Below are 20,301 nucleotides of genomic sequence, written 5' to 3' on the forward strand. Positions count from 1 at the left end.
TAAAGGCTATCTAGAAACTGCCAGTATTTCCCAGAAACATGGAAATTACAACTCAGTTGAGCAAACAAGTACCAGTTGATTGGTCTTCTGGTAGGCAAGTCTGCACTAATCTAGAATAATCAAGGAACTATCCAAAGACACCCACCCATAAAATTGAATGCAATGGCAGGCAGCTTTGTTAGTAGCTCAAAGAGCATCTCAGATATTTAAAATTACATTCCTTATCCTTGCTGTGGCAAAAGATCCAAAAAAGGTGACAGCTTCAATCTGTAAACTGTAACAGTATCAGCACCAGAACGAAGATTTTTAACATGATCTCACTTGTGGTCAGGAAATGCCTGGCTGCTCCATGGTATAGCTGATCCTGGCCATTTCAGGATCAATTAACTTAAAGAAGCATGAACAACTGCCATATGCACTGTCAAATACAATGTCATGTTGGCAATTATCGAAGCAGCGCAACCCCCCTGTGTGGGGAATAATGTGCTCTGACTCCATGTTGCAGAAGGCTGAATAAATTGCTTTTATTAAGCTTAATTATATTACATTAATACTATACTATACTAGAACTATATCATACTGAAAAGATACTAAAGAAAAACCTGTGACTGTCTCCAGACAGTCAGGACACAACTTTGACCCAATTGGCCAATCAATCCAAACAACCATCACCAGGGTCCAATTAACAAATCACTCTTCAGTAAACAATCTCCATAACACATTCCATATGTGCCAAAAAACAGGAGCAGCAAATAGAGATAAGAATTGTTTTCTTCTTTCTCTGAGCTTTCTCACTGCATCACACAACTTCCCAGGAAAAATCCTGGGAGACAGAATCATGTCTCTCTCTGTTCAGAGAATGTGAATACCACAGGCAATTAGCTAAAAAGAAACTGTTGCAACTTCAGTCTTGAAGGAAAACAAAGAGTAGGCAAGCACAAATGTAAAACAAAGAGTAAGCAAGCACAAAAGTAACATACCTATTCTGATGTATGCTTTTAATTTGCTATTATTTCTGCAATTCCAAACATGTTTCAGCATACAATCAGAGAAATAAGACTCACCTCAACTATACTAATCATATGAGGAAGCAGGCGATCCATTCGAACTTCTAGCAACATTACCAGAGCACGACAAACATTTTTGCGTACTTCAGGCTCCTCATCACCAGCCAGTGCAAAAAGATTCTGTTGGAAAGTAATACCAGTAGAAAAGCCTCAATTCATCTAGTTCAACTTGTATTAAAATTTACGTTATTGGCAAACTAAAGTATGCAAACGTACTTCTGTACTATCCCACCCCACACCTCAGAAAAGTGTATTATTTCCTAAAGACATATGGTTTAGCAAATTAACTCTTCAGACTTTCAATGTGTATTGTTCCCAGTGTTTTGGTCATGTGTACATTAGACACAAGAACATTATTCCCTGAATTTTTCCCTAAACATTAATGAAGTTCTGAAGCTAGAAAATGCCTTCAGAACATAACAGCAGCAAATAAAATACCCTGGTTAAGCCAAAATATCATCCTTCCAATCCACATTCAGTAGTAGTATTCAGAGAGACACATAATCTAGACTCAGTGACATGGTGATCCCTGTACTGAACTCTCCATCACACGTAAGTGACAGACTGCTGCCAGTACCTCTATGCAAAAAGAGTTTATTTATGAAAAGGAAGCATTTTCAAAATACTAATTCCTTGGGCTGGGAGAGTACTTAGACTAATTTAAAGATAAGCATGCAGAATGACTTTCAACCCATGGAGATTGAAGCTAAGAATGGGAAGCCATCAATGTGGAGTTTAGGGGTAGTGGAGGTTGTGAAACATGGACAAAAAATTAAAACCCTACAATTCTTATAAAGATTTGTAGGGACGGTATGTTTATTACAGTGCTGGACACATGTGGGGATCATTTTTCTTCAAAGGACATGCGTGCTCTTGAGGACTCTTGATCTTTTGTTATTACCCTTTACTAGTCTACATATGCATAGAATTTCACAATAGGTTCATGTATATTCATTTTACTGATTTCACGTTACACTTACAGCTAGTTATACTTGTACTCAGTTTTTTATCAGAAAGTACAGAAAGAATTCCTGGGTTACCCTGCCTTGTTTGCTTCAAGGTTCGAGGAGTGTCTTTTATCTCTTCAGCTTGGAAATTCACATTCTTTCTCTTCAGTTGGGGCAGTTTTACTAGTGTTGCAGAGTTACTAGACCAAACAGTATATTTTACTTATGGTAGCAAGCTCAAAGCAGCACATTTCACATAAATTTAAATGGATTTCTACCTTGTTAAGTTTTTACTCTGTTTCGTTCCCCCCTTTCCAAAAGAAGATAAGTAATTTTTTTTACTTAATGCAAATCCTTACGATAATAAGTGTACACAATGTTTATTAGGATATATAAGTACAGTTTTTTGATTAGTGACTGGATGAATTTTGAAGTGGTAAATACTTTGCTTAGTGGTAAGATACACATTTTGAGTATTAATAGTATTGCTTTTACAAATGTATTTTTTGAAGTTTACTGTTTGTAACTTCTTATTTACTTTTTATGTTTACACTTTATGTTCTGAGGGGTAGAGCACTATTTTTTATGATTTAATTTTAGTGTGATAATGGGGTAGATACTATAAATAGTGGTATTGCGTACAGTAAGTACAAAGGTAGTGGCTACATTAGAAGTAGGATTATAGGTTATAGATGCTTTTGAGATTTCTTTATATAATTAGAAAATTTACTATAGTTTACTAGGATTGGAACTTTCTTTTAGAATTAATTGTATTATTTTAGATAATCTTTTGAATTTTAGCTGGAAAATTACTTTTACTCTTTTTCGTATGATTAAAGTTGTTGTTGCTTGTATTTATAACTGTGTTTGTATAAAACTGAAAGCTAAAGATATGTTATTCTGAACTATATTAAGTGCTTTTACTATTAACTTGTGATTTTGGACTCCTGCCTTTTAGGGATAACTGTAGGGGTTAATTTAAGATTGTTAGTTTACTTGTTGTAGTGGTTAGTTTATTTATAGATTTAGTATATTGATTAGAACTGGGGACTAAGGTTATTTAGTATTGTTTTGGATAGAGGTATTTTAAGACTTTAATTATAATTATACACAAAACAATTCTATAAATAAAATTATAAACTACCCCCCCCAAATATACTTATTTTGCATGAATAAGTTTTAGTTTATTGTCTTTTGGTGTTAATTTTTAAGGGGCTTTTGGGGCTTGCTTTATTTGAGTGTGGTGGATCTGGGTATTTTGTTTTTTAGTCTTGATTGTGGTGAAGGTGATGAGAAGTATCTGTAATGTTTTTTTTATTGTGGTTTTAAAGGTTTTTTTTTTAAGAGACTTAATGTGTATATAATTCTTAGGTTGTATATTATGTACTGGTTTACTTAGCTTTTTGTTTTGAGTTTTAGCTATATGTATTTTAATTTTCTTTCACTTGTTTACTTAAAGTTACTATATAGGTTTTTTGTACTATTCTGGAAATAAAATGTGATTCTTTGGGAATATTGTGACTGGAACTTTGAAAGTGGTATTATTTACTCTGGTCATCTTGATAGTTTTGGTAGGGAATGTTTTAGGTTATTTTGAAAATGTATTTGTTAATATTTATAAATACTGACACCCCCCTTTCCACGGGAGTTTTGAAAAGCTAATTCATTACTGTTGTTTAGGTTTATGGTTCTTTTTAATCTGATTAAGTTTTGGTCTGGGGGTATTTTTGGGGTTAGTTTGGAGGTAAGGATTACACTGTCAGTTTACTTGAGTGACAGTGGCATATAAATTCTTGGTAATGATCTTTTTAATAAGATATGTGTTTTAAAAAGCTTGTGGAAACTACTATTTAAAAGTTAGCACTTTATTTTGATGTACTTTGTAACACTGGTAGTTTTGGTTATTTTGGGAAAGGAGCTATACTTTATAAAAGTTAAGTAGTTGGGTTTTAGTGTGTTTTCTGATGTTCTTTTTTTATTAGTGACTACATGTATGGGAAGGGATTATTAGCTCTCTTTTAATGGTAGCTCACTTTTCTTGGTTATATGTCTTTTTTGATTAGCATTATTATTATATTTTGGCTTACTTTTAAGGGAAATTTGTTTACAATTACTTTACTTTTTGTTGCTTTCTTTGCTTTTTTATCTACTAGTTTGTTTTTTTTTTTTTAATTTTGAGCTTACTTTTTGGTGTGTTTTAATATGTATACTTTTAGTATTTGGATTAATTTTAGTAGTCCCTTTTCTCTTTAGATAGTTCTGTGTGTGTACAGTTTTGAATGCATTTTTAAGGCACGGGTTAGTGTGATAATTTTGTTTTTTTGTGTAGAGGTGCTTGTTGGTAAGGGTAGTTACTTTTGTTAATGAACTAGGTTTTTGTATCATCTAAAAGAGTGTTTTTGGGTGGTTGGAGTAAGTAGCTTTAATAGTCTTTAGGTAATCGTGGTGTATTATTTTTTTTATTATTATTTTTACTGAGAAAAGAAGCTGGGTTGATAATGTTATTTACTACCTTTTTTATATTATCTTGTTTTACTATGATGGTTTGGTACTTTAGGAACTTTTGTGGTGAGAGCTGGTGGCTGCTCTTTACTTTTAGTGCTATGGACACTGTGTGGGACACTAGGATAGTTATTTTTTTTTCTTAGGGTAAACTTGTGTGTTTTTTGTATATTTAGTACAATTGTTGTTACAGTTTTGAGGTAACTTGGCTATCTTTTGGCATTGTATTTAGTTGCTTGGAAAAGTAAGTAACTGCTTTTTGGTATGATTTTAAGTTTTGAGCTATATAGGAGAATAGAAAGAATAGTTCTGGAAGTTTTAAAGTTGGAGTTGATATGAGGGTACTTTTTAGTTGGTGAAAGGCTTGTGGTTTTTTTTTTTGTCTACTGGAGATCTTTATTTGATGAACAGTCTAATTATAAACTTACAGTTGGTACTACTTTGCTATGTTTGTGGTTTTTTTTTAAATATTCTGTATCTTTGGAGTTTTAGGAAATTTGAAAGGCTTTTTTTTTGTGGAGTTTCTTAGGACTTTGGATTTTTGTAAGTTGTTTTTTAAACAGAGTGGGGGAATTTTTGAAGTCTTGAGGTATGTGGACTATGTGAACTGGACTTTGTACTTGCTTTTAGGGCTTTTTTATTTAAATGTAAAAAAATTCTGGTTGGTTTTGTGGATAGGGAGGTAAAAGAAAGTATCTTTTAGATTTATAACAGTAAATTAGGTTAGTTTAGATGTTAAACAAGTTAGTAAAGCATATGGATTTGCTACTACAGGATATAAATATTTTGTTATTTTATTGATAGCTTTCAATCTTGAACTATTAATTATTAGGCTGATTTCTTCTTTATATTTTTTTTAGGGGGTACTGTTTAATTTTTACTGGTTGTGTCTTTTCTTTAAGCTTGATTACTATGGGGGGTGTTCTTTGCCCTCCCTGGTACATCAGAGGCTTATACTTTTAAAAATACTTGTCTTAATATTTCTTTATTAATTTCTTTCTTAATTTTAATGACTGTTAATGTTAAACTTAATACTTTTATGTACTTTTGATTATTGACTTCTAGAGTAACTATTTTAGAATGTTTAGTGAGTTGGGTATATATAAAAACTTGTAAATACTTTATTGTTACTTTAAAGGTTTGCAAAAGTATGCTTTTTTAGATTGGCTAGTTATTTCTTACACTACAACATAATCATTTGCTATAGGTACTAAAGCTTTATTTAAAAGTGAATATATGGCTTTTGTATTAACTAAAATTTTACCTTTTTCTTTTCTTCTGGTCTTACTGCTTTTTGTAGAGGGGTTTGTTACTTCTTAGTTCCGGATGAAATTGGACTGCTAGGAAGGGGATGGGTTTGAGTGGGTATACTTTTGGAGCTTGAGTCTTATACTTTTTTGGGGAGGTTTTTTTTTATCCTCCCTTACCTTAGGAGGAGCTTTTAACAAATCATGTATTTCATTTTTGTGTTTTAGTATGATAAAATTTGTTTGATTTTATACATTGTTGCTTTATACTGTATGTTGAACAACACATTTGATTTGTTTTCTTATTGTTCTTTGTTCTTTTTTAAGAGCCAACACTAGTGGGTCAGAGGGAACTCTGAACTTACAGTTACCTTGCTATTTTGGGTGATTTTTTAAGGTGAAAAACATATTAGTATACTTTGTTTTTTTGTTTTAAAACAGTATTAATTGCAATAAGGCATTATAATTTTTTTTATTATTTGAGCCGGCCCTACTGGCAGCTTTCTCTTAGTGAACTCTTTAAAGGGGCTAGTTGGGGAACTTTTTTGCTTTGGTTAGTTTTTATTCTTTATACTATTTTGTTTCTATTTAACCTTTAGAGTTTGTTTTTAGTTTTTTTTACACACAGACTTCTAGGTGGCAGGTATTAGATGCGATCTTTTATACATAAATTTTAAGATCGCAGGTTTTGAATTGGTTTGATTAGGAACTTTTAATTTATACTTGGGGCATAGAAAAGCAATATTAGTTTTTTTTTCACAAACTTTGTATTGTAATAGTACTCACGTAAGGTGCTAGTTTCTTAATGCACTAAAAACTTTTGGGAATTGCTTGTAGGTTATTCTGTTTATTACTTTGGTGTTTATTACTTAACTTCTACGGTGGGTTGTTTTCAGTCTAGACTTACTATATTACTAGTTGAAGTCTGATAAAGTTTCTTTATATAAACTTATTTGTTTCCTCTATCTAAACTCTTTTACAAAATTTTAGTCTTTTTTAGTTTTCTTTTTGTAAAATGTAATTAAAGTATTGTTTTTACTGACACTTACTTTGTTGCTTTGTAAAAGGCTGTGTTTGTTACAGTAAAAACTTTGATATGTTTATAAATATAGACGCCCCCCCTTTATTTTAAATTTACGAGAGTTAGGGCTTAAGTTGTTGTGGGAGAGGAATTCTTGGAATTTCTTTAATTTGTTTTACTACAGTTAAATTACTATACTGTAGTTTTTTTGTATAAAATGTTACACTTGTTGCAAACAAAATCTTAAAATCTCTACAAACATAACTTGACAATTTTGAGAATTAAATTACTACAGTGTGGGGGAAGAACTACATAAACTTACTGGGAAAGGTGGTATTTCTTAAAGTGCTTACTTTTTTTAACACAACACAGCATACTACACTTTAGCATCTACTTATATTAGCTTCCTTGTCTTTACACACTTTGGATACAATTAGAATAACAGTACACAGTAAAATTCTAGGAATTAAGTTTGAACTACTGGAGTAGAGGAACTCTTTTAAGTTTGTCTAGCTACGGTTAAAATGTGTACAGTTTACACAAATTACTACTTTTAAACACGATAAATGTCTTATGTTTTTTTACTTGTTCTACTTTTTTGCAGGGTACTCTCTGCCACCACAGCTTATTTTAGTTGGTGCTTTGGGTTTTATTTGGTTGCTTTAGACGCAAGTAGAACTTTCCTCCTTCTCGTGCTGCGGGTACACTTACTTGTTCGCTCGTTCACTCTCTTTATGCACTACGCACTCACATGATTATAAACACATTAATGACAGTGTCTGGATACTACAAGCATACAAACTTTGGGGTCATTTGACTCACTACCAGAGCCGCTCGCAGTCACTCTATTGAACAATGAATTTGTCTCTAGTTTCTCTATCAGCTACTGAACTCATCTCCAGCCGCACTATTGGTTAATGAATTTGTTTCCAGCCACTCTATAGGCTAATGAACTCGTTTCCAGCTGCTCTATCGGTTAATGAACTCATCTTCATCTCCAGCCGCTCTATCGGCTGGGCTGCTTGCAGGCACAGGAAGGAGGCTGGGTGCTTAGATGTCTCTGAGTGACTTATCAGTAGTCCTATCTCCCTCTCTCTCTGGTCTTTTTGATATATATACTGTTTATCTGCACACTAGTAGGTCGTTGTCTGTCTTTGCAGGTGGCAAGCTGAGACAGAGGGGAGCCCCCTCTAGGGAAATTCCCCGGGGCACGCCAAGGAGCTTTGTTTTCTCCTCTGCCCTTGCAAGGACAGAAAATCTCCTACCTGGCTTGCCATAATGAAACGTGGACGAAAAATTCTTATAAAGATTTGTAGGGACGGTATGTTTATTACAGTGCTGGACGCATGTGGGGATCATTTTTCTTCAAAGGACATGCATGCTCTTGAGGACTCTTGATCTTTTGTTATTACCCTTTACTAGTCTACATATGCATAGAATTTCACAATAGGTTCATGCATATTCATTTTACTGATTTCACGTTACACTTACAGCTAGTTACACTTGTAGCTAGTTTTTTATCAGAAAGTACAGAAAGAACTCCTGGGTTACCCTGCCTTGTTTGCTTCAAGGATCGAGGAGCTTCTTTTATCTTTTATATCTTCAGCTTAGAAATTCACATTCCTTCTCTTCAGTTGGGGCAGTTTTACTAGTGTTGCAGAGTTACTAGACTAAACAGTATTTTTTACTTATGGTAGCAAGCTCAAAGCAGCACATTTCACTTAAATTTAAATGGATTTCTACCTTGTTAAGTTTTTACTCTGTTTTAGTTGTAAAACATTATTCAAAGGTCTTGACAAATTAGATATGTTATTTGACTTACCCCTCCAAGCAAAATGCACTTACCTCAATAAAAGAATCTATGTGCAACATAAGAGCTTGAGTTCTGCTGATGATAAATTGATTGACACACGCAACAGCATGAGACCTACAAATTGAACAGTTAAAATATATATGTTTTTCATGTCTTAAACATTTTCTAAACTGTATACAGGCATCACAAACATTAGGAAATAAATAACACTGTGTCTTAGGTTGCAAATGCAAGATGTGGCCAGGGGGTGTGTATTCTATTGCCATCTGTTAGTACCAGGTGGGGGAGTTATCGTCTGTTAATTGGGCCACCTGTTAAAACCAGGTGGGGCAGGTTTCTTTATCTCTTCCTCACCCATCCTGCCTCCAGGGAGATATCTTCTGTTAATGGGCCATTGAGTCTCACTGCATGACTGATAAAATTACATCATCCCACTGCAAGATGCTCTGCCCAGGGGGAGGAGCCAAGCATTCCTACCTGGATATAATCAGAGATTTGGAACACCACAGGCAGCCTTGTCTCACTGGATTCCCAGAGAAAGACCAGGTCCATCTATACCACCACTGGACGTTCAGAGGAAAACTACATCCTTTCTACAGGCTCATTGTTTCAACAGAACTACATCTATCACTCCAGGAGGACTGCAGCCACCATTTAATCAAACTGCTACCAACATCCTGACCAACGGGGTGTCAGGTCGTATTCTGACTCTGTCAGTTTTGTTTTGCATCACTGCATTTTTATTTTTTCCTAAGAAAGAACTGTTATTCCTACTCCCATATCTTTGCCTGAGAGCCCCTTAATTTTCAAAATTATAATAATTCAGAGGGAGGGGGTTTACATTTTCAATTTCAAGAGAGGCTCCTGCCTTCCTTAGCAAACACCTGTCTTTTCAAACCAAGACACACTGTCAAAGCATATTCTAGAGGCATGAGGGATTAAATCTGAACATCTATATTGTTACCAATAAAAATTAGTAAGCCACATTTTTAAGTACTACCTTATACTCCAGTATATCTAATAAATAATTTTAAATTAAGTATTCAGTAAATAAGAACTATAGCAGGATGACTACCTGGCACATTTGTTCCAAACAGTATGTAAGGATGGTCTTTTCAGTATATTATGATTATCAATTTTCTCTGATATTGCTGCCAGATGAAGAATCATTTACACCTGGTTAGCTAACACAATACTTATTCTTCAAGGACCACTGGCCTATGGAACCACACAATGTTTTCTGTAGGAAGAAGAACTGGAAAGCAGCCAGCCCAGTTATGCCAACTTTTACCAGTTAAACAGGTGGTCAGGTATGACTTTGGGGTCGCCAACCACCAGGGACCACCAAAAAGAACCTCAGGACAGAAAAACATATGTGTAAAAGGTAGGGAAAATATGTTAATTACTTTGGGGAAACGATTATAATATGTATGTTTCTTCTGGGAAAGCCTATGTATTATGTATGTAAAATATAGTATATAAACAGGAGCTCTTTCTGTACTTGGGATGCACAATATTTTGGAGGAGCTATCCCCTTGTGCATCTGGCTAAATAAAGAATGCCTGCTTCTTAACACTACATTAGTGTTAAGGAGTTTTATTTTCACTGATTTTTGGTAACAGTGTTAACAATTCCATACAAGTTAACATGGTGAAATTTTAGCATGCCCTTCTTCATTGCTAAGTATCCAACTGCCTTTGCAAGATTTTTACCATTTAATGAGACCAATATGCATCAGTAATATAGTTGTAGTTTAGAACAAATACACACTTGCATTAGGATACATAATAAAACAATTGTGGTACAAACAAATTTAAAGTGAAGAGCTGGTTCTTCTATTCCATTTCATGCAAAGCCATTGCTTACAAGTCTTTTTCATTCTCAGAGACACAAAAGCCAATTATATAAGTAGAGGCACAATATAAAACTACCTTTCAAAACCTCTGAAGATCCATTCAAGTATTTTTACTAATCTAACTCCAAACATCTAGTCTCTTCAGACATTTATTGGAAGACAGTCCTATAAAACAGTGTTTGAAAGTTGTCTCTTCACAGATTTAAATACTGATAATATTTAAATACTATTAAATACTAATAGTATTTTACTGACACAACTAATATTCTTCATACTTCAGTACTATGTACTGAAACCAGGCCACAGGTCAGCAGATGATCTGCTTTAAAGTTGAAACTGGTTCACCTATTTCAAAGCAAAAGCTTATCTTCCTACAAGTGCCAGTTCATACTTTATTATATATTTTTCTTAGTGTGCATCTATTTTAGGAGAGTTTCTAAATCTTATTAAATCCTATCAAGATATATTCCTAGTTATACTCTTCCTTTTACTCTTCACCATCTATACTACTGCTGGCAATAACTGAGCCCTCCAAGTTGTAGAATCTTTTGATATAATTTTCAAAGAGGAGTCCAAAAACACATTTCAGAGAATCACCCATAACGACTGAGGTTGGAAGGGACCTCTGTAGATCATTTGCTCAAGTAGGGCTGCCTACAGCTGGTTGCACAGGACCACATCACAACAGTGTGAGAGACTGGAAGGATTGCTGGCTTGAAACATTTCAGGTGCATGTGTGGGGGAAGGGGCAGGCTGGGCCTTGCTCTGGTGTGGCAATGCCCTGCTCCGCACACCCCAAGCCCCCTGGGGCCTGTATTGCAGCCCCTGCAGGGGCTACCAATCACTGGCACACTGGAGGCAATGCTCCACACCCTGCCCCTGGAGCCCCAGTCTAGCCACAGAGTGGTCAGATGACTGGAAGTCCCACCTGGGGGACAGACCCAGGAAAGCCAAAGGATATTTAACCAAGGACATGAGGTGAGCACATGTTTTGACCTTACTTCCTCTTGGAATTTCTATCAGCTGAACACTGCTGGAACCAGGAGTGGTAGCTATATTTGTTCTTCTCTACATCTTTTTTTTGTCTGTCTCTCTCTTTCTTCTAATTCCCTCTTCTTGGAGTTTTGAGTAATTTAAAATTGGATGGGCTTGGAGTTTGTTAAGTTGAATGGGCTAAGTTAATGCTTTGAGAAGTGTTTTATGTTGATTGAATGCTGCTCTAAACTTTTGCCAAAGTTCTCTGATTTTACAGAGTTGTGTCCTGGTTTAGGGCAAATTTGGGAGAAAACCTCCAAAAAGCCCCCCCCCCCCCCCAGAAAGCAAACCCACACGGCCCCTCCCCACAATTAGTTTGTGAAGAATTTCCCCAGAGAGAAGTGGAAAAAACCTGTTTATTTAACAGGCAAAGCACTCCCCAGCACACAAAATGAACAATACCAGATGACAAAACTCATTCGCGCTGTGAAGATATGACAAATTCAGAAAGTCTCTCCGGTGGATGGTCACTCTGTTATCAGTCCCTCCAGCGCTGGGAAAGGCTGCTGCCCAGAGTAGGCCCCGGTAGGCCACAAAGTGCGAGCTCTCGGTGTTTCCCCGGGTCCCAGTCCGGAGCAGGTTCAAATGGTTCCAAGAAAAGGGAAAGAAAACCAGTCCAGGGAAAACTTGGACTACCTCAGCTAGCTAAACTAACTAAAAAGCAAAGGAGCCTGGTGTTCTGCGCCATCTGTGTCCAGCAGACTGTGGGGGAGTGAGCAGGCTGATAACAAAACTCCGTGCTTCTTCTTTGGCCTGCCTTCTCTTTTCAGAGCCAGTCTTGAAGGCACAGAACATAATATCCAGCATAAACAGAACACACAATTGGGGATACAAGCATCGTAATGTCACCCCAGGACAAGTTGACAGTAATTTTTTTTTGTTGTTTTGATCCCTTGAGAATATCTTGTCAGTATTTCTCCTGTGTGTCAAACTTAAGAGTACATGAACAACCATAAGCCCTTTTAAGAGTCTCATTGAGTGAGTTTTCTGGGGCCTTACAGATGGCTTTTGAATATCTCCAAGGATGGGGACTCTACCACCTCTCTGGTAACCTGTGCCAGTTCTTGGTCACCTTCACAGTAAAAAAAGTGCTACCCAATGTTCAGAGGGAACCTCCTGTGTCTCAGTCTGTGCCCACTGCCACATGTCCTGTCACTGGACACAACTGAAAAGAGCCTGGCTCTGTCTTCTTTGCACCCTCCCTTCGAGTATTTATACACATGGATGATGTTACCCCAGGCTAAACAGTCCCAGCTTTCTCAGTCTTTCCTCATAGGAGAGATGCTCCAGTCCCTTCATCATCATTGCAGCCCTTTAGTAGACTTCCTCTAGTAGCTCCATGTCTCTCTTGTACTGGGGAGCCCAGAACTGGGCACAGTACCTCAAGTGTGGCCTCATCTGGAGGGTGAGGGGAAGGATTGCCTCCCATGCTGGCAACACTCCAGCCCAGGATGACATTCACCGTCTTTGTGGCAAGGGCACATTGCTGGCTCATTTCAGGGTGTCATGGTTTGACATGAGAGACATTTATGGAAGTGATGCAAAGCTTCCAGCCACTAGAAAGCTGGACACGCTTCTGTGAAAAACACATGAAAAAGACAAAAGAAACCCAGGAACTTCCTCTTTTGCTTCCGGCCTGGGGACAGGTAACAGGGCCCGCCAGCCCCTGGCTTGGCTAGGCTGGGCCGGGCAGCCCTGCCACAGAGGGCTGGGCCTCTCTCCAGGGGGGGTCCAGGGGATTTTGAGCCCCGTTCTGGCCGGGCTGGGCCCCCAGCAGCTGCCAGGCAGGAAGCAGGGGGAGGCTGCGGAGCTCTGGCTGGCGCAGAGCTGGCCATGGCTGTTAAGATCTTGCTGTCAGGTCCCCTCCACCCAGCGCGGCTGAGACCAGAGGCAGCCCTGCAGCCATGCAGAGTGGTCCTGTGGCTGGAATTGAACGCAGAGAAAACCAAAGACCAACCATGAAGCCGATCCTGACACAGCCCCAGCTGCACCTCCTGCCACAAGTTACTGGCCGGTCAGGTGATCATTTGCAGGGCCCAGGCAATATGTTAATCCTTTCAGTGCTTCAATCCTCCCTCGAGTGAGAGAAAGGAACAAGATGCAAGCATGTAAAGGAACAACATGAAGACATCGAGGTCAGTGAAAAAGAAGTTAAGTCCCAGATGGGAGGGATGAGGAGATGCCTTGATTTTGGGACTGAAATCCTCTTGTAAGCTATGGAGAAAAAGACTCTTTTTCCCTATAATGCATGAAACTATGGGGAGATGAAGGGTTCAAATTGATATCGAGCAAAGGCCTCCATGTTAAAGTAAGCAGATGTTAAAGTAGCTGTGATCCCATGAGAAGTTTGAACAGAGAAAGAGAGTAGTCCTGTGCCCCCAGGAGAAGATGATCTCTGTTCCCAGAGATGATTTTAGAAATAGATAATGAGAACTTTTGCCTTTGAACAGCTCATCTTTAAAACTGTACCCCATAAGACGACATGGCCCATAGACAAGCTTTGGGAAGGCTTGTGGAAAATGGGAGAGACTTGATGACTGCAGATTTCCCTGGGCGGCTGCTAGTCATGGAAATTGAGAGCCACGAGAGGACTGTTTTTTCCTCTTGTGGAGAAGTCTCCATAACATTAACAAGAGGGACTTCTCTCCCTCAGTGAACTGAAGAAAGACTATTTTAGAGGTGGTAAACTGACTGGAAATTTTAGGTTTTGTTTCTTTACATTGTCAGTGGGAAAGAAAAGGTTGTGGAGTGAGGAGAAGTGTTCTGAAGGGTTTGTTTTGATTCCTATTACTTTTTGTCCTTTTAGTTACTGTTAATAAAATTTTCTTTATACCCTCTTAAAGTTTTGAGCCTGCTTTGCCTTCCTCCTAATCCTATCTCACAGCAGGAAGTGAGTGCATTGGTGATTGACCAGCACCAAAACCTGCTACACTCTTTGGTGCATTGGGCCAGGAAATCTTAAAATTGGGGAAATCTTATATTGACGAACCAAAACCACTACACAGGGTAAAAGCTACTGTTCTTGTTGATAAATATTAGCAATAACAAATTAATTTTGGAATTTTTCTTCTATACTTCTGTTACTTTGAAGAGATTAATACTGTATTAAAGTAAAAGGATGTTGAACCCATTTAATTTGATCTATCTGAAAGATAAAGAGCTTTATAAGTTTTGGTGGAGTTAAAGCAGCAAAATACTTTTCTGCAAGAACTCAGAAACCATTATCAGCAAATGATTTTTTACTCTTTCATTGCTGCAGTCATAACAAAACAAATGCAAGATAGCTCTTTCTAATCAGAATTTGAAATTTTAACCGCAGCATTGAAATTTTCATAATAATATGCAAATTCTTAAAAAATAATTTGATTTTCAAAGTCAGACAGATTCTTAATTTGGAAGATGTATAAAGAGGTGAGGCTGATCTAATAACTAAACAGATAAGCGTGGAAATGACCAATGCATGAAATTGCTGTGCCTTCTCACATTTGCATATGCAGGATCATTTAAAAAAACTACGTATGTTTTAAACTGATCTACAAAATATCAACCTCGCTGCTCATGTAAATAAATTTTTAACAGATAACTTTAGTATAGCATCTAAACCTACCTTATTTTTGGACTGCTGTGTTTGAAGAACTGCAAGAATTTAGGTATCATAATATTGAGTGGTCGGTCCAATACATCACTATCTAAAATTTCAGCAGAATCTTCGCATATCTTCTGAAGAGCACCAAATGCACCCTGTTTAAAAACAAAATCAAATAAACAAACAACAACAACAAAAAAAAAATCCAAAGCAAAAGAAAATCTGTTATTTTACACTTTGAAGAAAGCAACATTTCAGGGTTTTTACAGAACAGGTAATTTTAGCAAAAGACCACAGTAAATGTAGCTAATTAACAAAGTAAATGTAGCTAACTAAATATGGAGTTAAATTAAAATAGCCTTAAAGACTTTTTATTTAAGCACTTTATATTGTCATCTGTAAGATCTCAAGCTGGATGAGTCTATAATAAGTAAGTGGTAATTTTAATTTTAACATTCAGTGCTCATTTATTTAATAATATTTTTTAAAATGCATAAAAGCAAGATTTTTTAAAAAATCAGACAAGATTTTTCTCCTCATAGCTTAAAACGGTTGAGCTGGTATTTATTTATTTTCCTTCATGAATACTGAAAAAAAAAAAAAGATTATATATATGCATACATACACAAAATACTATGCATATATATAGTATCTATGAAGAAAGGCAAAAAATAATAAAATTTACATGATAATACAGTTCAAAATAAGCCTCCTTACCTCACAGGTATTGTAATCTTCAGAATCCAACAGGCTGCAAAGCTTTGGTAAGAGGTCAGGCCAATTCTTCAATTCCCCTTTTGAAGCAATGGTTGTTATCAGAATGCCTAAGTGAATCAGAGGTATAAAGGAAATAAGATCTCATATATCTTCACAGGTTTCACACCATTTTTTCTCATTTCACTCTTCTCAAAGATCTAAGGAGTTAAGAAATTTCTAGTTTTATTAAGAGCTGTCAAGCATAAAAAGAGGAAGAACATTTAATTACAAATTATATTTGAAGGGCTTTGAAATGCAAAGGCAGGTTGCCCCTTCCTGCTGTCATGAAGGGCTCAGATGTGAGACATCAAGCACAAAGTAATTCCAGTTAAGGTAATAATCATGTCCAAACACTGCGGATCAGGTTCTGCTCTAAGTTTACTAAAAACTGTACAAATCTTGACCTCCAGTAGAGTATCCATCTCAAGTCACCCCCTCTTTATTATGATACAAAGGTATGAACACTGGAAGCTGTCATTCAATAAAATGATAACTCATTGCTAAATTATGTGTTCACAACTTTACTGTTTACACAAGACATTAAGGGCACATGCTGATGTCCAGGTGTTAGAAATATAAATTACTTGTTGGTAGAATTGCCTTGTTGAGGTTTAGGGCTTGACATGCTTCACTGATCTCAGACCTAGGGGGAGGTTACCAAAGCTTGGGGAGGATGTACCCCTGATAGTGGACACAAAGAATGCAGAATTTACAGGCCATAAGGATATTTGGCAGAACTCCCAAGAAAAGGAAGAAACTAATAAAGCCAACTCAGCAAGTGTGTTGAAATCAGCTCCGACTAGGTAAAAGGTAATTCTGGCAGGGGGAGATTGTGACCACTGACTCACAGATCACTGACCCAAGAAACCCACAGACCCAAAAGAAGAGGAAGACTGAGCATATGGACTAATTAGCATGAGAAGCAAGAGAATCATTAACCAATAGAAGGTAGAATACTAATTAATAAAAGAACTGGGTAGCTTGTAGCCAATGAACATTAATGCCTTTGTTTGCTAAAAATGTATAAATAACATAAAGCTTTGATGACTGGGGAACCAATCTTTTGTGGGTTACCACCCAGCTCCCTACTTTGTGCCTACTACAACAAAGAAATAGAAGTACCTCATCCTCGGTGTGTGAATTGGTGCTGTGCACAGGGTAGAAGGCCCACATTTGGGACAAAAATTCTAAGACAGATACCTACTAACAGCTTACACACTATGGCAGGTCATCCAGTGACCAGCTGTAGGGGTTGGCTGATTCAGATCCAGCAGAGAGGATGGCCGAAAGAGTCAGTTCCATTTTTAACACATACAGAAATGCCAGGAAAAACTAATTAGGTGTCAGGAATGGGGAAGGCTGCTTATAAACTAGGACTGACTATGAGTCCATTTTGCCTCAACTAATAATCTCTCAGATGACAAGTGATGAAAAAAACCTTTCCTAAGCTTTTTCATTGAGCTAATCACCATATATCCTCTTTCTTTGAAATAAAATGTTAAATTTGTTATTAAATATACAAGAATACAGAACAATATTACACAGAAACCTCCTAAATAGATACATTGATTTCCTGGTAAGTTTGTGGGTCCTAAACATATGCAACTGTATTTTTTGAACTTGAATCCATATTTCAATGTTGGCACAAGCTTTTTTAAAACCTGTACTGCACAGCACAAAGAAGTTTCACAATGTTACTCATTTCAGAGTTAAAAAAAAAAAAAAACCTAAGTAAGGATACAACAACGTGTAGTTATCATTGCATCTCCAATCACAGTCCTAAAATAGACTCTATTGCCATCTTTATCATCCTCAGTGAGATGACTTCTGAGAATGGGATTAATCAGTTTGCTTCCATCTTGATCAAAAGGTATCAGCTTTTGTTTGGTTAACATCAGATGCTAAAGACTACAAATGCTGCATTACTTCTTCCCTGATGCTATTTTGATGTACTTGCTCATCCTCCCCTTAGAACTCCAGAGATCTTATTTGTGATTGGCTTGTTAGGTTTTCAGTGCTTGAACAGCAAAAATATGTATGCATCTGTGGTGATTTGACCCTGTCTGGATGCCAGGTACCCACCAAAGCCACTCTATCACTCCCCTCCTCAACTGGACAGGGGAGAGAAAATATAACAAAAGGTTCATGAGTTAAGGATGGGGAGAGATCACCCACTGATTACCGTCATGGGCAAAACAGACTCGACTTAGGGAAATGAGTTGAATGCATTAACAATCAAAACCAGAGCAGGATAATGAGAAGTAAAACAAATCCTAAAAAACACCTTCCCTCCACCTCTTCCTTCTTCCCAGGCTTAACTTTATTCCTGATTCTCTACCTCCTTCCCCCCACAGCAGGGCAGGGAGATGGAGCATGAGGGTTATGATCAGTTCATCACACGTTTCTGCCACTGTTTCCTCCTCAGGTAAAGGAGTCCTTCCCCTGCTCCAGCATGGGGTCCCTCCTACAGGAGGCAGTCCTCCACAAACTTCTCCAGCACAAGTCCTTCCCACAGGCTTCAGCCCTTCACAAACTGCTCCAGTGTGGGTCCTTTCCATGGGGTGCTGTCTTTAAGGAACAGGCTGCTCCAGTGTGGATCCTCCATGGGATCACAAGTCCTACCAACAAACCTGCTCCAGCATGGGCACCCCTTCCCACAAGGCCCAGGTCCTGCCAGAAGCCTTCTCCAGCATGGGATTCCCACAGGGTCACAACCTTCTTTCAGGCATCCACATGCTCCAACATGGGTGTCCTCCATAGGCTGCAGGTAGATCTCTGCCATGGGTTGCAGGGTCACAGCTGCTTCACCATGGTCTGCACTATGTGTCAGAGACTGAAATAGTTCATGCTTCAAACACTGATATAAAGTTTTGCCCATTATAGTGTGGCAGCAGCTCTCTGGCCACAGAGAGCAAGCACAGACACTCCCAAGCATTTTCCCGGGGAAGGCTGTGAGAAGATCAGAGAAAAGAATGAGAAACAATTCTTATCTTCACTTGCACCTGCTGTTGTACACATGTGGAATGTGTCATAGAGATTTGTTTACCAAAAAGTGATTTCTTAATTAGACACTAAATAGTGTTTAGAAGGATTGACCAATTAGGTCAAAGCAGTATCGGACGAACTGTAAAAGTTACTAAGTTTCTTAATAAGTATAATATAATATAGTATAAGATAATATAATAAAGCAATTGATTAACCTTCTACAATCATAAAGTCAATGCTAATTATTACCCAGCTAGAGGCCTGCGGCAACATTATAGCAAAACTGTATGAAGAAGCCCACCCCTGCCTAAAAGATGTCTGACTGGGACTTTGGACTGAAAGTCAAACTGATGATTAGAAACCCATTCTTCAGTCATCTCAGGCCCAGGGAGAAGGAAACAAATAAACAAGGAAAAGAATGAGAGTCAAACACAGCAGCCATGCTGAGAGTCACCTCTGGCTGGATTTGGGGTGGGGGAGACCACAGCCTACAGAAACCAGGTTTACACAGGCTCCCCCCTGAAACGAAGAGGGGGGAAGTTTCAGGTGTGTGGTGTGACCTCTGGTCAGAGGCAGTGAATATCCACCCTCCCTTACACAAACTGGCCCAGCTGTGGAACCCCCAACCCCACAGGCCACATCCACAGGACATTCACATGAGAGGCAGCTGGGGGGGTGTCATAATCCATCAAAGACATTCCAAAGCGCTACCCAGAGGCCTTGCACCACAGGACTGCACATGATGCAACAAATCCAGAGTCTGCTGCAAGAAACTGTTCCCCCCTCCGGGGGAAGTACCTGGACATTGCCACCTGGCCCGAGTGTATATTAACCCATTGGATTCTATGCTTTTCAGGGGGACCTTCACCCTCAAGAAGAGGATCAACAGGACGCCATCAGGATCTATGGAGTGGTGATACTTTCTACTTAGTCTGTCTCCACCTTACTCTCTCCCCTCCACACCCCCCAAGCTCCTCTTTCCCTATTTCTTTCTCTTCCCTTTTCTTTCCCTCATATTAGCTATCAAATAAAATCCATACTATTGTCACTGGCATATGGTCTTGTTTGCACCTTAATTTGGGCTGAGGAAGACCTAAATAATTTTAATAACCAGACCCTAACACTATGGGCTGCAGAGGAATCTCAGCTCCAGTGCCTGGAGCACTTCCTCCCCCTCCTTCTGCACTGACCTTGGTGTCTGCAGAGTTGTTTCTCTCACATATTCTCATTCCACTCTTCTCTGACTGCAATTACATCTGTGCCATAACTCTTTTCCTTCTTAAATGTTACTCCAGAGGCATTACTACCATCACTGATTGATTCAGCACTGGCCAGCAGCAGGTCCATCTTGGAGCCACTTGGCATGGGCTCTGTCAGACATGAGGGTCAAAGAAGTCATCCCTGTAACCCCACCCACTACTAAAACATGGCCATGCAAACCCATTACAGCATCTGAAAGAACAGCTATGCCAACTTATATGCTAACA

At 38.0% G+C, this 20,301-nt stretch overlaps 1 protein-coding gene across 1 annotated transcript in view; it reads right to left on the reverse strand.

The window, feature by feature from the left end:
* The window catches only part of LOC128782878 (transportin-1-like), a 150,986-nt gene that overhangs the window by 48,700 nt on the left and 81,985 nt on the right, over positions 1–20,301 (reverse strand). The window contains exons 6-9 of the mRNA XM_053933382.1: positions 15,791–15,897; positions 15,095–15,228; positions 8,630–8,711; positions 1,065–1,187 (exon numbers count right to left, since the gene is read on the reverse strand). Coding sequence (XP_053789357.1) covers positions 1,065–1,187; positions 8,630–8,711; positions 15,095–15,228; positions 15,791–15,897 — 446 coding nt within the window. The remainder of the gene's footprint in view (positions 1–1,064; positions 1,188–8,629; positions 8,712–15,094; positions 15,229–15,790; positions 15,898–20,301) is intronic.

Source organism: Vidua chalybeata (assembly GCF_026979565.1).
Source record: "Vidua chalybeata isolate OUT-0048 chromosome W unlocalized genomic scaffold, bVidCha1 merged haplotype SUPER_W_unloc_2, whole genome shotgun sequence".
Taxonomy (NCBI): domain Eukaryota; kingdom Metazoa; phylum Chordata; class Aves; order Passeriformes; family Viduidae; genus Vidua; species Vidua chalybeata.